Source organism: Falco cherrug, chromosome 4 (genome assembly GCF_023634085.1).
Source record: "Falco cherrug isolate bFalChe1 chromosome 4, bFalChe1.pri, whole genome shotgun sequence".
In the NCBI taxonomy this organism is placed as follows: domain Eukaryota; kingdom Metazoa; phylum Chordata; class Aves; order Falconiformes; family Falconidae; genus Falco; species Falco cherrug.
Genome location: NC_073700.1, coordinates 18553306 through 18570866, shown reverse-complemented (window position 1 = coordinate 18570866; position 17561 = coordinate 18553306). Strand labels below are relative to the sequence as shown.

Sequence of the window (17561 nt, the reverse complement as noted above, 5' to 3'; positions counted from 1 at the left end):
CATGGCAAATACGGCAGGGTCACGGCTCTGCAGGAGCACGGGTTTTTCTTCTCCTGAGGTAACATGGCGAAGTCTTCAATTGTGCCGTGTATCAAAACAGCCTCTTTAAAAAAGCTGGGTTGTTTTCGATTGTCCCCCGTCCCGTCCCGTCCCCCCCTTTTTTTTTTTTGTTTGTTTGGGGTTTTTTTCCCCTGAAGATGAGTTTTAACAGTCCATGCAATCAATAGCCCTTTGCTATAGTCCCCTCTCCCTTCCTGCCATTGCCCCTTCCCTCTTATTCTCCCCAGTAAGCCACAAACCAAGTGGTTCTGGTTTAGGAGTGGGCTGGGGTAACCCACCCCGCTGCACCCACGTCCTCACCCCTTGCGATAAGGGGTTGCACAGCTTTACCTGCTGGATCTGGCCATGGCCTCCAGCTGTGGCGGCAGCTGTGCTGGTGAGGGGGGAGCTGTGATGGGCAAGACCCCTGGCACTGTGCCACACGTGTCTGGTGGGGGGGGCTCTGAGAAAGCCGGGAGATGTGGGGAAACCTCGCCTGGCAGGAACAAAGCTCCGTCTCCAGCACCTGCACCCTGTTTTCTGAAGGGGTGAGGTCCTGCTGACCCCAACAGGCTGACTCAGCAGACGAGGCCACTGCCACCATGGCCATCCCGCTGTCCCCTCCAATGTCTCTGCCTTTCCCTCCCCGCTTCCTTCCTCACTGTTTGTGTTGCTGACTTTTCCTGATGCTCCCACCCCAGGGGCGGCTGATACAGTGCTGCTGGCATCAAGCCTTTCTCTTGGTGCTTTTTTTTTAAAAAAGGGAAGGAAAGTTGGACCGGGACGCCTTGCTCTTGGAGGGGCTCTGCTCAGCTTGAACATGCAAAATACGTGTTGTCTAAACTCAGCCTGTCTTCCCTGGTGAGAGGAACTTTGAATTTCTGCAGTACCAGTGAAGATTTCTTCTCCAAATACCACTAGTTTGAGGACAAATACAGGGGTGGCAGCCAGCAGAGGACTGGTCTGGGTGGTGACTCCAGAAGGCATCTCATGAAGTTCAGAGCAGAGTTATGGTTCAGGTTTTCAGTGCAGAAACAGAGACCTTGTGGGACCCAGCTCCGTGGGTGATTGATTCATGACCCACCTGTGTTCCTGGGGTTGGGCAGAAAAACCCCTCTATTTCAATATATATATATTTCTTTTAACATAATATAATTTTGAATGGCTTGAGTAGGTAATGATTGCAAAATGCCTGTTGAGGCCGAGGAGAGGAGGACTGAGCATTGGCAGGAGGAGGTGTGGGACGTGGTGGTGAAGAACCATTGGGGGTTGGCGGGTTGGTGGGGCAGCGTGTGGAGTGCTCATGGCATGCCCGGCCTTGCTGCGAGCCTATTGAGGGCAGCTGGAGTCTTTCCATTGATTTCAATGGGCTTTGGATCAGGCCCATGGCATGCTGCTTGTTTACTTTGGAGGCCTTCTGAGGATAAAAACAAACTTTCAATGGCTGCTCTCTTTCCTCCTTTGGTGCAGCTGATCCTTGCACCCCGTGGTCCAGGGCTGCTGGACACACACCTGCTTTCTGAAGAGCCAGGAACTCGTGTGCTTTGGAAAGCTTGCTTTAGTCTTCCAGGGCACTAAGAGTTGCTATGAGCATAAGCGATGTGGTTCCTCTGGGGAAATGCCACAAGCAGCTTGACTTGTTTCCTTTCCTATGGTCAAACACTTGGCACCAAGGCTCACCTTCATGAAATGCTTCCACCAGAGCTCATCTGTTCTAACAGCAAAACATACTGATTTGCTTCCTTTCAAATTCTAGATGGTTATTGCCCATTTATTTGTCTAGAGCTAGCAAACATGCACTGTTCAGGTACTTTGTTAGTAAAATGAGGCACTAATTGCTGTAGCAATCGATGACATGTTGTGAAATGATGTTCATTTTGCTTTCTAGCTTGAGAAGCGCCGTTGCGGCAGACCTGCATTCTCAGAAAGCATAGCACTGAGAGTGCTGGCAACTTATGATATAGATTTACAGTACCAATTTATTCTTGTCTCTGCTATTTACTGGTGCTGTCTCTCTCCACGGGTTTGTGATTCTGCCTCTGCAAAAATTGGCTGGAAAAATGCAGTGTTCTTCCTCAAAAGGCTGTGAACTGGACTTACCCACGGCAGGTGTGACAAGACCTGTTAACTCCAGGTTGGACTGATCAAGTCCTGGATAGAGAATGGTCCTGTGGCCATTTTTTACTTGAGCATGCCACAGCAGTGGGTCTGGATGCTGGTGGTCTGGCCTGGGGGAGATGAGGTGACTATACTGTGGTCCTAGAAGAGTATCAGCTGCCTGTGCCATGCTGCTGGCCTCTCCAACCAGTGGCGGTGGGGTTGGGGCTCAGTTCCTTTAAATGTGGGTTTTGATGAAAAGTTTCTATCAGCAGTAGTGCTCTGGTGTGCCAAATACTGAATGGATGCAGGAATGAATCCTGCTCGGCTGGGTTTATGGTCTGAAATGGAGTAGGGAGGAGAAGCACAAAAATGTCCAAGATGGTCACTTGGTTCACGTTGGATAGGATGCATGATTAAACTCTGTCATCTGGGCATGTATGTAGGGAAGGACAAATCCATTCCTGGGTGTACAACTTTCCTGGGCTAGGCATGACCCATAAAGTCTAATCAAGGGCAGAGTATTGCTCTGAGTCATGATTTTTCTGGAGGCTATAGCATCCTGAGTTACTCATCCTGAGAGAATGAATGCACCGAGGCTATAATTATAGTAGTTAGACATCATTTATTCTCAGTCTTTAAAAGATTCTTGTCAGGAGACTGATAGGTTTGGGTCGTTATTTTTGTCTTCGTGGCCATATATATCGTGCAAAATGCTGAAACTTTACTATCTCATTTATGCTTCCTCTTACAGCGTTGTAGATCTCTGCCTGGTATTTAGGTTATGTAGTAATTCTACCCCATTTGCCATAGATTAACGAGGCTATAAAATAATCATAAAGCTGGGGCAGCCCTGAATTTTCATGCTCCTCACATATTTATATCTACCGTGAAATACTTCATCCAAAAGTAATTATCTGACTTCTTCAGGCTCCCTTTAATACTCCCTGCTGACTCAAAACGTAGGAGATGCTGCCCCATGTTTGGCTGGGACAGCAGCAGGGCGATGCCAGCATCCATCATGGACCGGTGCCCGAGGGAAGCTGAGCAGGTTTGGTACCTGTTGGGGAGTGCTGTCCCTTCCGAGTGACCGGCCAGTAGAGCCGGGGAAGGAACCCTCCTGCTGCCAGCCGGGGCTGTGGGAGGTGCAGGACGAACCGGCGGGGCTGGATGTGTTGCGCTGTCTGGAACTCCAGCCCCTCCATCCTCCAGACTTTGAACCTGCCACTCCTCTGGTGAGACCCCGAAGCGTTTCATGGCTCCAGGAAGGCGATGGACAGGACGAGTGGCGTGCACTCCTAAAATGCAAACCACAGAGGTGTGTGGCATTGCTCCAAGCTGCCAGGAAGCTGCTGCCTTAGGTCTATGTGGGAGGTGCAGGGGGCTGTACTGTCCCACCTGAATACTTGAGCAAGAGGTGGAAATTTTGTCAGGATGGTCTGTCAGTGTACAGAAGCTATTATAATTTTGCCTCTAAAGCTATAATGCTAAAAGTATTTTGTACACTTTGTTACTCCTCTGCCAGTTTGAGGGAGGGAGAGGTCATGAGACTGCAGGTGTGGAGTGACAATGGGGTTTTGTCCCTTCCTATCATTTATTTTTGCAGCACGTGAGAGCTGTCTCTCCTGTTGTTCAGTGGGGTCTCGGCCCCTCTTCTGCCAAGGCTCCTTGTCCCCCCTGGGGCTTGGGGACCATCTCCATGGGCTGTTACCCTACCCTGCCTCCATGGGTAGGAGGCACGGGCACGGCTGGCATGTGAGTGAGAGCAACCTGCTGCAGGGCCGGATACCAGGACAGCAAAATCAGCAGCTTGGAGAGCAGTTGCTCTTCCTGCTGCAGCTTCCTAAGGCAGCCGCAGCCTCTCCTCCATGGGTGCCTCCCCCTTGCAGGGCCTGGCACTGCAGCAGGCTGGCGCAGCTGGAATTGTCCCCTGCAGCGGCACTGTCACTGCCCTGGCCGTGCAGTGGCTCTGGGGAAGGAGGCGGCAGTGGTGTTGTTTTCTCTGCAGCCCTGAGGATGCCCCAGGTTTCCACCCCGTGCTTGTTTGATCTTCTCATTTCCTCCAGATGTGGCTTGGGAGTAGCACCTAGCGCAGATTGATTTCCCGTGTCACCAGTGGTGACTCTCCCCTGCTGATGAAGGAAGCCCTTCCCACAAAGCTGGGAAGAGGAGGATAGTTTTCCAGGCTCCTGCCCCATCCTGGAGTGGGGGATTCATCCCACGGATCCCCTGCCCCACCGTATGGTGTCCCTGGGGCAGGACTTCATGCCTGGGGAGCTGCAGGCAGTGATGCTGGTGTCTGGGGAGATCTTCCTACGGGTCCCCAGCCTGCCATTGCTCGGGTTGCTGAGCAAGAGCATTGTCAAGACACATTTTGTCTGAAAGCAGTCACAGACTCTGTGTGTGTGTGATGGAAACTAATCCTCTTTCAGCTGGAGATAATTTTTTTCTCATGTGTTTTCATCCTCCTTTGCTTAGAAACGTGGGGTGGTGTTTCCCTTTATTATGTATCTTTTCTGTGGAAACTGACTTTACATGGTTGTAGACTTCTACCCACCAAGAAATATGTGTGTATACAAATGTAAATACAGTTTGTATATAGGTATGCTTTAAATAATTACATGCATTAGTTGTCCTCACTGCTTCCAGATTGCGTGTAGACTTCTTGAACTGCATCCTCACCTGACTGTACAGGCATGGACCTGTGAGGTTCCACCGAGGTCAGGCATGCTGTGCCAAATAGTACCCCAAGGCACTGGCCGAAAAGTACCGGAGAAATGATGTTTGTATTGTAAAAAACTGGGTGACGTGTTCTGATGGCGATAGCTTGGCAGCGAGAGATGTCAAACCCTGACTTGTGAAACTGGAGCATATGCTATTTGTTATGAACCTGACCTGATTTTGGAGTTCTAGGTACAGCAGGTATGAAAATGTGCCATTCGAGGAATCAGACTGCAAGCTGTTTAATCATTTATAGAGTTAAAAGGCAGTGGCACTTGGTTTCTGATGTGACGTGCTAATTAGCTTTACTATGGGATACAGACTGCCAGAAACTCATGTTCTGGCACTGTGGCTCTTGAGCTTTAAAAATGTGTTTACTTGTCACAGTGTTATGTTTATATCATTAGTGTGGAGCAATATATGTACAGCCCAAGCTCTCTTGAGAGGAGGAAAAAAAGTCAGGACCTCATTTAGGAGAATGTAAGGCTGCTGTTAAACAGGCTTATTAGAGGCTGTGCCTCATCCAGAGAGGAGAGCACTAGGTACCAGAGCTTCCCTCTCGGATGCGGATCATCTTGGGTGTAGTTGTGGCTTTCAGCTACATCACTCACTTGCCTTAGGTGCAGTTCAGTGGGCAAAACTGGGAATCGAAATTCCTGGTGTAGCAACTGGGGAGGGGTCCAAATACCTGCACAGGATGCTGTTATTAGCCTTAAAGGAAAGTGGGATGGCCCTTTCATGCAGATTTAATGTGCTTTCTAAATGAAAGTTTGTTAATGTGAATGGTAGTAGATAAATTTTTGTGGAAGTGTAGGCTTTTCTGAGAGGTTCCCCAAATTTGTGCTAATATAAAGGATTAAAGTAGGGTAGTTAAGATTATCTTGTGATTCTGCCCCCTCCAATAATCTCAAAGAACCAAACTGGTTTGCAAATGCCTTTTACTAGAAGTTGAATCTTGCTTCAAAAGCTCTCAATCAGGGCAGGCTGGATTACAGACATCCTATGCACCGGTGCTGCTTTTTAAGCATCTTATGTACTGAGAGGTTGCAACATCAAAGAGAGGGTGCCTGATGACTGTATTTCATTTTATCTTTAAGTTGGTAATTAAGAGTCAGAATGTAGCAAAAATTATTTTTGAAAAGTCGCTTCATCTTTATTTGGGGTTAATTGCATTAATGTTCACAGCTTCACAGGCTTGTTTCATGACAGGAATTAAAGTGCTGGGGGATACGCAGCTTCAGCATTGTCTGAGAAAGTCCTGATTCCCAAGTAATCCAGTTGTTAATGCTCATGAAAACTCTTACAAATCAGCACCTTTGGGCATTTTTTTAAACGTGTTTTTTAAAAGCAGTGTAACCATACGCTGTTGGCTTGTGGCTGGAGCAAAATCAGAAAATTCTGATGCACAAATCTGTGAGCAGATCTTCAGAAAGGAGAAACACATCTGGGGGTGGCAGGATGAGGTGGGACTGCAGTTGGTTTCTGGTAGGAATTCAGTGGTGCCACAGCTTTTTGGGTCTTAGCAAGGACCTCAACAATTGTTATCATTGGCCTGAGACCATCGCAGGGTATGGGGGCTTGGGGGTCTGAACCTTTGGAGTTGAGCTAACAGCAGGTTTTAAATGGTGATGTGTGCCAGGAAACAGAACTATTCCTCAGCCTTGCGAGGGCTGTCACAGTGTTCTTGGTCTGTGCTGAACTTTGCTGCTTGCTCTATGGAATATTATAAATATTGGTTGCAATCATGCATAGTCAATGTATGGGGACAAATTACGGATTGGAGTGTGTTTTAAAGCACCGGTTAAGACAGACATCTGCTAGCCCGTGTAATTAAGGCATTTTGAGCACATGCACCATAACTCACCTTTTACTGTTAAAGGTTCAGAGACCAAAAATGATCAAAGCTTTAATTTCGTTATCTGCCAGTGGGGACTCTGTGTGTGTGTGTGTGTCCTTTTTCCTGTATGTCTAATCAAAAGTTGTATCTAGGGGTTAATACTGCTTTGTAGATGTAAGGGAAGATTGATGCTCTTGTCCGATGTCTCACCGGTAGATGAATTCTCTATTCATGTGAACTTCATATGAGCTACTTTGAAAAGAAAAGCAGCAATTCAGCTAAGCGTCGTTCCATTCATTTGGGCACAGAAGATAACATGCAAGGAAGCCTGAGAATCCACTTGGGATCATCTTTTCCTGTTACGTTGGTAGCAAACCCTTGTTCTCTTTTTTTTTAATGCTCATTATTCCGGAACTACGATCAATAATATAAGGAAAAGCGTGAATCTGCCACACATCAAGTTTTCTGTTTTCTCTTTTCAAGTGATGTTCTCCTTAGATTCCTGTTGTGTGTAGGCTTATTCCTTACCAGAAATGAATGCCCTGTGGTTCATATGACTGTACATCAAATAGATTTGCAGTAGCTGTCTGCAGTGTTCCCTTGGAAGTGGTACATACCTCTACAGGCTTTTCCAGAGATATCTATCTTCCCTACCCCCCTTCCTTATAGAATAGAATAGAGATCTGGATACTACAGCCTTTGGAAACTGTCTGGATGTCCTACTGACTTTCCCTTGCTGAATGTTGTGACCTCTGTCCTGACTCTTAAGGAGCCCAGGTGTTATTTCAAATGAACCCACTTACAATCAGGTTCTGAAAATGGAAGTCAAGAAAAGTCCAAGATTAATTTGAATGGTTAATTCGTCAGCTGCATACGAAAACACCAAAATCCTTCAAAATTCCATTTAGCTGCTCTTTGCATCATCAGCTTGCTTTGCTCTTTTTTGTTCTGTGGGTGTTCAAGAGGCAGCACACCACGGTGTGACTGTGGCCACATGTACTCAGGTGGGTGAGGAAGGTGAAGTCCAGACGGCACTTGCTTGTTTCTGTTACCTACTTCATCCAGAAGGATGACAAGATGTGTGTGAAGCCCCTACTCATAAGAGTGGACTTCAAATCCCATGTACCCTAAGTAAGGGTGGGGAAAAGGTTCTTGCCTTGCTTTAGCCTACACGCAGAGCTATAATTTTACTATAGGATCATAATGCCTGTACAAGATAATGGAGATATTGATGGGTAAAGCCGTTGGGAGTACTGAGGAGGGAGGGTCTGAGTACATGTGGCTCTACCTTCTGAGACGGGGCCATTGCTCAGGCACATGGTAATTTATGAAGCATAAAGAGTAACTGTGCAGAACATGTAAGTTCAATTTAAAGATACCATGGAACATAGACCAACCTAAAAAAAAAAACCAAACACCAAAAAACAACAACAAAAACCCAAACAACTAAATCTCTTGTGCTGTGCTAAAGGAGACAACGCTCATCATCCTTAATTTTTCAGTCTGGTTAGGTAATAGGGAAAACAAAAAAGCACTGAGAACAGCAGGCACAGAGCAGGAGCTTTCCAACTTTTCATAGTGGGTTGGTTGGATTTTCCTGGCGCAGGACAGGGCTGTTGCCTGCACTATTTCTTGAACTACAAAGCTCCTTTTCTTTTAGAAATGGAACTTGAAAATCGGATTTTCTTTTATTTCTGTGTTTAAATTTGGATATGACTTGACCATAATACACAGATGCTATTTGAGTTTTTCCTGCCTCATTCCTCTCCAAAACAGTGTTATCTGAGGGAATGGCAACTACCCGCTGCCAAGCCTGGTGGTGGTTCTGGCTTAGGCTATTGGAATAACTAACTCTGTGGATATTTATCTCTCCCCGTGGACAATGGAAACTTCTCCCATTTTGTATGTTTTTGTTGATGTTAAAGTTCTCTAAACACAAAATGGTGATGGGCAGCACCGGAGGAGGAGGAAGAAGACTTCCTTGCGGCCACAAGCTCTAAGACAGCGTTCAAAAGGGTGATAAAACTCTTGGGGTGGGTGTATGGCTGTTGGATTTCGCTGCAGAGCCCCAAGTCTTTACTTGCTTCTTGTTGTATCAAGCTGTATCTCTCTCTGCACCAGCTCGCTTTGTAATAGCTTCTAATACATTTGAAATATAGTTGTTGTTTTCCCAAGTGAAAGCAAGGTTTGGAGAGATTTAAACGCCCTGGCAGCAACATAGCCAATAGGTACCAGCACCAAGAGGAGCCAGGGCTGCTTTTGCTTTGTTATATGTAAAAGGAAAAAGTGTGATGTCTGGAGAAACACAGGTCCAAAGCTTGTCTAAAACAGGCGGTCATCTGTCTACAGAATTACATCACCCCAGCTATGACATGGGGCGGGGGGCGGGTGTCCCTGTGCATGAGCACAGGCTCTTGCAATACAATGAAGGCTGATTTAATATGGAACGAAATTAGTTTTGTGAACACTTGCCCTGTGCTATGGGCATGCAGGGTGTCTTCCATGAAGAGCATTTGGGACAGGGCTGCTGTGTAGCGGCTGTTTGCTGGCAGTGCACTTGGGCAAGCAGTACCAGCAATGCCATGGGATTTAGCTCTCCCATGCAGCCCTTATGCAAGCTGTTCCTGCCCCCCTTTGATTCATTTCATTACACAAGAGAGATTACTTTTACAGGTCGGTCTTGCTGATGGTTTTAGGAAAAAAATCTGCTCCTTGAGCAGTTTCTCCAGCAAGGTGCTGGTGGTGGCGTGTGGTGCTCCCTGCAACTTCCATCCTGAAAAGCTTAGGAATTGTAAAATCTTCTGTGGGGGTCTTAAAAAAAAATTAATTACTTTTTGACTTCCACCTTCCCTTAGCTTTTAATAGGAAAGAGCCCACAAATGAAAAGTGTGGCTGGGTGGCATCAGCAGTTTAAGCCCCAGAAGGGCAAGGTGCTGCCTAATTTTAAACCAGCTATCAAGGCAAAGCTGGAGTCTCTTGTGGGCTATTATTTCAGTATTTATTTGCTGTGGGCTGTTTGTGAATTGCTCACCTAGCATGAGCAGCGTTGTTTTTCTCATGCAGCAAGTGTTGCATTAATGGAGTTAGTTTAAGAGTAGAGCAAAATCACCTCTTCAGCAGGTGTTGAGTTTAACCGGGACCGTGCAACAGCCAAGGAGGAGGTGTGGAGCAGAGAGGTGGCTCCATGCTGTGGGCATCTGCTGTGATCTGAGCTGGAAGAGAAGTTAGTGTGTGTATTTTGCAGGGGTATTCTGATCCTTTCCCCTCCCTCCCCTTTCCTCCACTTGCTGGCTCCCGGAGGTGCTCTTTTAAAATAGGATTTCTAGTGTACAATTTGAGCATGGGATCAGCCAGGAGAGAACGATAACAGCTTTGTTCCACGTATGGCAGATAACAAAGCATCGGAGGCAGATCGCAGCGTTAGGTGGACGTGGTGATGAAGTGCCTGCCCAGCTTACGAGGTGCAGCGGAGATTAACGCTGTCGAGCGGTTCCCTTCTCTTGGAGTGTCTAAATGGGGTTGTCGTCAGGGCATATGGCAAAAGGGTTAAAATTTAATTAGAAAACATAGTGGTAGCTACTGGAGCTTAACAGAGCTTTATATAAGCCGCTAAGAAGGACAAGGCTGCTGTGTGAGCTGCTGGTAGGGCTGAGCTACTGCAGCCGCTGGCTCGGCTTTAGGCACGGCCGGCCAGGGCATGCCTGGGAATCTGCCCAGGAAGCGCCGTGAAAGAAGAGTTTGTTTTAAGGCTTGACCCTGGCTCTGCGCGACACCCCTGCCCTCCGCCCGCCGTATAAAGCCGGGCTGCCGTCATGCCAGGCGTCTGAGCGGGGGAGCGAGAGCCAGCGGCAGCCAGCCGGGACGGGGATTTTGTTTTGCCAAGGGAGCAGCTCATGGCTTCAGTGTTCATGTGCGGGGTGGAGGATCTGCTCTTCAGCGGGAGCCGTTTCGTCTGGACGGTGACGGTGGCAGCGCTGAGGAGGTGGTACGCTGCCCGGCTGCGGGCATGCCGGCAAGCCCTGCGAGCGTGGTGTGGCCTCCGGGATGTCTACCAGGTAAACCTCCTAGCTCCCCCCTAGTAACTACCCTGGGTTTTGGTGTTTGTGTGGGTTTTTTTGTTTGTGTGGGTTTTTTTGTTTGTTTGTTTTTAAAAGAGCCTCGTGCCACCTGATGGACACGTGCTGGCTCACCTGCCTGACCCCCCAGCACGAAGCCGGTGAGGCTGGGACGGTGCGAGGTGCAGCACATGGAGCCAGAGCTGCAGCTCCCCAGCAGATCTGTCATCGGTGCTGAGCTGGGGTCCAGCACGGCTTCCAAACAGCCAGCACTGCGCGTCTGGTTTGAATTCAGGTTTTGGGGAGGTGTTCTAAATGTTCAATGTGTTTTATCAGCCAGTTTATCCCAAAGCGTTTCAGCAGCTGACAGCCCCTCAGTCTCTTTCATGCCATCACTATCCTTGCACTTGGGATCTGGGGGACGGAGCTCAGCTCCCCCTCCTGCGTTGCTGGCACTCGGAGCACGATGCTGCCATAGGAGAGACTGGCTGGAGCTTTTTCTGCTGTTTGTGTGGCTGAACAGCAGCAGACTGTAAAATGATAGTGTTTGACATTACAAAGGCATTGCTATTTGGGGGGGCTGTGATGAGTCCTGCAACAACTGGGGGAGGCTCCCCTTCCTGCCGGCAAAAAGGCTGGCATTTACTGTGGCATCCAGTTGCAGTTAGGGTGGTGCCACTCTTTGGGCTCTGTTTTTGCTGGCAGTTACTTATTTTTGTGTGCGTCTCTTTTTGTCTCACGTGTAAACTGGTGATGTGTGCCTGGTCAGGGTGTCAGTGTGCGTGTTTGCTAGATTATGTTGAATGTTTCAAAGCTGCTTCTCCCTTCTTCCTGGTGTGTTGCAACACAGAGAATGACACAGCTCATAGCAAACAGCTCTCTAGAACTGTCAGGATGTTATTTCCATGGGAAAGTCATGCTAAAAAGACGTCTGTGCCTATTTAATCCCAAAGGGATCTGTTGCTATTTAGCTTTCAGGTATGCCCAGGAGTGGTAGAACAGCTTTACAGTGATAGAAGTGCTTCCAAGTACTCTAATGCATCTTGTACAGGTGATGGATGCAAATACTCATGGTATGTGTGACAACGTGTGTCACTTGGGGAATATGGCTCAAGTGCAGTTAGGGATTGCAGGAGTACGGGCATCATTGCTCCCCATCTGCCTGCCTTTACTGACCTGAAGAAATGTGGGATGCAGCCTTGGCTCCCTTCTTTCTCTATACATAAAATCCAGCTACACCTGTACTGTGTGGGTGTTATTTTTGTAGTCCGTTCATGTCGAGAGTGTGGAGCTTGGACTGCCTTTGCTCCCTGCTGCCTCCCCATGGAGGCAAACCCAATCCCTCCAGGGCTGGAATCATGGCTCAGTAAGGACCAGGGCTGGAATCATGGCTCAGTAAGGACCAGCTCTGACAACAGCTGTATTCAGCCTGTTCAGCTGCCATTCTCCGATGGTTGGCTTGAAGTGAAAAGAGATTTCCCACCCCCCCACCCCCCACCCCCCCCCAAACAAAGCGTGGCTGTATCTCAGACTTGCTGTGTCCTAGTGGCTGTTGGTGGATTGATCTGTTTTGCCATCTTTGAGGAGCATCTCTGACTCTTGTGCCTGTGTCCTAAAGTGGGGATGTGAAAATGGGTAAAAAAGAGATTGGTCCTTCTGTCATCCTTCCAGGGGGCCCTTGAGCCAAAGGGTGGATGGGGAATGCCCCTTTCCCACTCCCCTCTGCCCACACTTTGTCACAGCGATAAGGAAAGTGTCGCTGGATTGCTGTGGATGTGCAGTGACCTGTTGCTCCAAGGGCCATCCCTCAGAGATGAAACCAGGCAGGAACAAGGTGACTCTCACGTTTTAATGTCAGGAATTTCCTAGTGGTAATTTGGGGTGTATTAAGGAGACATGGCTAAGGGACTGCCCTGCAGGTCTTCCTTGTTGGGCTGTGTAACACACAGCTTTTTGTGCTGAAGTCCTGGGCTTTTTGCTGTTAAAACCACTGGTGGTAGTGTGGCTGAGCCCGGTGGGTGCAGGACTGAGCACGCAGCATTAGATGTCAGTGGTCTATTTAGATATCGGAGCCCTGAAAGAGGTTGAATCAATTATTATTTTTCTTTTCCATTTTCTTTAAACACTTCAAGCTATGGGAATATCTACCGACTTGAGCTGGATGACCCCTGCATGCAGAGACGTGCTCTGAGCCATGCTGGGCTACACTTGTTCACCTTGGGTGCAGTGGAGCAATACAGGAGCAGAAGTTGCCGTGCAGAATTCTGCATGGCGTTGTTTCTCAAGGAGGTGGATGTTCCAGTGGCTATGGGGCTAGGCTCTGATCTTGGACATAAGATTGTGTGTCCCATCATTACCATAGATCCTGCATTATCTTGGGCAAATTGTCTTCTTTCTGTATGCCCCTGTTCTTTGTCCGTGAAATGGATATAACAACAGTCTCCTACCTGCCAGGGATGCCATTTGCCGCCTTAATTTTTTGCTAGAAGCCCTGTAGTTAAGGGGCTACGTGGTTTTGCTTTGTGTTCTTATTAATATTGGCACCTGGACAGGTGCTTAACAAAGTCCTTTCCCACCTTGACTTCAAGAATGTTTGTATTTCTGTAACTCCTTCACATTCATAGTCCAGGTGTGAAAAATACCACTGGTTGTCTAGAATAGCTCTTCTGACTAAACTTAAGCTTCTGCCCTCTCTTGAGGACTCCCTGGGCTGTGCATGGTTAACAAACCAGGAAAAAGTTGGAACTTTGTCCCTGAGCTACACGCAGGGGATGTGCAGGGAAGGGTGAGGTGACAGTCACTTGTGCTGCTGGTCAGCCCTGGAGGCTTCAGTTTGCTCTGATCCGTGTTTGGGATTCACATTGCTTTGTGGGTCAGTGGCTATTTTTGGGTGAGCTGGACATTGCTAAGGCCTCTCTAATCATCAGTACGTTACTGTGGTGAAAAGAAAGCCAGCAGGATTTCTTCGCCCTGGGCTGCTATGTTTTTTATTGTGGTGGTGGTGGGGTTTGGGTCAGTTTTTCTTCAAATATAAAATGCTTGCTAGCCTCATGGGAGACTCGAGCTTGAGTCCCAGCACAGAGAAGCCACTAACACCTTCATGCTTCTACACAGGGCTCTCACTTGTGTCCTTTGAAGCCGGCAGGTGCAGCGGTGGCCACGTGGGCAGAGCCATCAGCCAGGGCAGGCTGAAATCCTCTCTGCTACCATAAAGCCTTTACCTGTCTTAGCAGCTTTATGTACAACCCCCCCAACCCAACAGGAACAAACCAGCCTTTGTCAGTCATCTTCTCTTCAGCCTTCTTGTTTCTAGCACGTGTGTGCAGGAAACACCTGCCAAGGTCTTACCGGCTGTGGTGTCACCAGGACACCGGTGCAAGGACTCCAGCCCAACAAGCCAAGCTCAGGTGCTTCCCCGAGCTGGTCTCTGCTCCAGGGTGCTTGCCGTCATCTGTCTCATCTGCCAAAAGAGAAGGGATGTCCTATTTGCCCAGAGCCTGTTCATCTGGAGGAGTTTGTGAGCCAAAGTGCTGACGGGGTGTCCCCTTTCAGTCTGAAATAACCTCTGAACCCACGCGAGGGGAGCAGGGCTGTGCAGTGTGTGAATTTAGCTCCTGTGAGCACTTGGGTGGTGTGCCAGGGAACATTGCCTTGTCCGTGGCACGGAGTATCTGAAAGCCTGTCCTCAAAAAAACAGAGACTTGCAGAGGCAGCTGATGGAAGATCTGGCACAGATCTTCCTTCTGACTGCAGCAAGTCAATATAAGTTATTTGGGCTATTAGGGTTTGGAAAAAATTCTAGGTGAGAATTCAGCATAGAAGCCTTCATGCAAGGGTACCCATTTCCTATGAGGGAGAGGAGCGAGGGCTGTGGTCTGTTGTGGGTGTCTGGCACGTAGTACTCTGGCCTGCCAGCTCTGACCCCCCTGGGCTTTGGGGGGGTCTTCCCAGAGCCCCTCCTGATGCCCACAGCAGGACAGTGCTGCGCTTCTGGGTGTCCGGATACTCTTCCAAAACAAAGCTTTTGGCAGGGCTCTCTGCATACTGGTTTTATAGGCCACCTGTCTCGGATTTAAATATAGAGCAATAAAGCAGAAAGTGAAATTTTTATATAAATTAGGTTAATAAGCAGTGGCAAAGCAAAGTTTTCAGGATCAACATCTATCCTGTGTTTAGCTACTTAGGTTACCACTGGCCTGACTTCCATTGGGATATCGACACTACCATATTCCAGCGCATGTCTTCCCCTGCAGTATGACTGCCAATTTTCACCCGTATGTCCCACGGCACAGTCACTCCTCATTAGCCCCTGTGCTTTAAGCATGAAAGAAACATTGCATCAAAGTCTATTTGGTAATGCAACTAACTTATAAATTAAAATCTGGTCAAGTGAATGCTTTAGTGTCAGGGTTAAAATGCATGTCAGTCAGTCTGTTTGATGCAAAGCGGAGAAGAGAAACCAGGCAAACTGTCCCCAAACTCCTGCTGAATACGGTGACATGCTGTGATCAATATCTGCTGGACAGGAAAGCAGGTATAGGAGCATCTCTGTGATTAAGCTATTTGGTTACACTGGTAATTTGGCTAACAATCTTCAGTGGGAAAGTGTAAATTGAATTAATGTGAGTTTTTTGGACAAATGCTTTTTAACTTCTGAAAGGTCATTTCCTTTGTGTGAAGGGAAAAAAAAGATTTTGCTGATGAAGCACAATGAGTCAACTTTGTTTGTGCATCTGTCCCATACGTACCTGGGGTGGAGGAGCGAGAGAGGAAGCAGTAGACTTCTGTTTCCTATGGTGCTAATGTAGTTGGTTTGGATAGCGAGGACCATGTTTCCTCTGCTAGCCCACACCTTAACTTTTCATTATAAAATATGCTGACAAATTGGAGATGTCGTCTTTTTCCCCTCCCCCACCCCCTTTTCACAGCAATGGAAAGTGTGGTGCTGGAGCAGTGAGGGTGAGCACGAAGGGGGAGCTCTGTGTTGCCAGGGCAGAGCTTTCCTTCCTCCACACCAGTGGAGATGATGCTCAGAGGAAGCATCACGGGTTTCCTTCTGGGTTAGGCCTTTCCACAAGGGAACTTGAAGACCTTTTTGGAGGACGCTGAGTATGTGCCCCTTCAAAGACTTAAGCTTGGGCGCTGGGATTACTGGCTGCTCTGGAAAAACTTTGCTGCGATGGCTTTCATCCAGCTGTTTTCTTTGTTCACAAAGATCTGATCTAACGCTGTGACACTGCTCATACATCACCTGCAGAGCTTTGGCTCTACTTGAAACTCCTGTCACATCCAAACACGGCACGTGGAGGCTTCCCTGCGGCTGGGGCTTTGGGGGAGCCTCTTGCAGAGCTCGGAACAGGACTGGTTCTGGGCACTGCCTCCCGAGAGCTTAAACTTGGCTTTACACGTTTCCAACAGCAGCTTTCCAAAGCGCTCTGCCAGACATATTTCCATCGGACCTCATGATATAGCATTTTCTGTTTGAGAGAGTTTATTGAAACAAAAATATGATTTTTTTTGTACAGCTCCTCCCTCTTCCCTAGCAGACAAACTTCACAACCAGACTGTGAACTTCATCTCATTTCCTTCAGGGTGTCACAGTGCCAGTTTCAAACAGTGCCTTCTATTCACTAACTGCTTTGGCCCGTATAAATATTTTTTTTTCTTCGATCTGACGCAGTTTGCAAAATAAGTTAGATTTCAAATGTTGCTGGCGCCACTTTTCAGAAGCAGACTCCTATACAAAGGTATCACTGTATGAACTTGCCTGGATAAATCTCGTCTTTGGTCTGGTGCAGAGAGGCTGGCCAGCTTGCTCTGACTGGACAAGAGGCTTATGAAAAGGTGAATTAGACGTGTTTCAGGCACGTGCTGATTTTTCCATACTTCATTTTTTTGTCTGCATGCTTAGCTTTCCTTCCTTCTGCTAGTGTTGTCACTGCAGTGCTCTGTAATCTTGGTTGGACTGTCCATGTCCTTAAAATAACACTGTGCTATCTTTGTCTCCCCATTTTCTAAAAATCAGGCCACTCTTGTACAGTCTGCGTTGCTCTTAAAACCTCTGAGTCATAATTAGTGATTGGTAATTCTACTAATCTTCTGTACAGATGGAGGCCAGTTCATTCTAAGAGACTGAAAAGAGGATAAAGCTATCAGCACTGGAATATATTAGCTTAAATACCCTCCCACACACTAATACACTTCTCCCCGCTAGCTGGTCTGTCATTCATATAAACATGCATCTACTCTGCCTGTTGGGGAAGGAGAGGTGGGGTTATCAAAAGGTTGAGAATAGCCTGGTTTTAGCCATTAAAAGCCATCATTGACAGTACAAGCAACATGAGTTTTAAGACTGTACTGTTTCTGTGGTTGCTTTTGCAGCTGATGTAGAACAGGTGGTGTCCCAGTGATGGGTGTCCCAGTGTTCAGCTTGCTATCGGGCGCAAATGTGCAGTGCCAGCAGAGCTGGGGGGTGGTGATGGAGAAGTTCCTACGCAGAGCACTTGTACCATTAGGCCATTGCGAAGGATGTGTTTTCTTCTGAGTGTCCTGGTTTTACCTTTCGTTGGGCTAGCAGCTTGTAGACAGGGTGATGTGGGCTGGGCAGAGGGTGTATGGTATGGAGAGGGCCGTGCTTGTTCGTATCTCTTGCAGGCAGGCTACTGGCTTGTGCAAGTGCGAGGGAGGCAAAGGACTGAAGGATGGGAGTGAAGAAGCTGGAAGAGCAGGAGAGTAGCACAAGAATTACATAGCACAAAAAGTACAGGCTGTGTAAGCAAGGAAAGGGATGGGAGGGACCAGGGAATAAAAAG

The 17561-nt window shown here is 47.8% G+C and overlaps 1 protein-coding gene across 4 annotated transcripts in view; it reads left to right on the top strand.

Annotated features, from left to right (window-relative positions):
* FRMD4B (FERM domain containing 4B) overlaps positions 1-17561 on the top strand; it is a 138488-nt gene that overhangs the window by 40262 nt on the left and 80665 nt on the right. The window contains exon 1 of one of the 4 annotated variants that reach the window (XM_055708645.1): positions 10394-10749. The exons of the other annotated variants lie outside the window; for them this stretch is intronic. Within the exon in view, the coding sequence (XP_055564620.1) occupies positions 10588-10749 (162 nt within the window). The 5' untranslated portion in view covers positions 10394-10587. Of the gene's footprint in view, positions 1-10393; positions 10750-17561 lie in introns of those variants that run through there. 4 annotated transcript variants of the gene reach the window in all.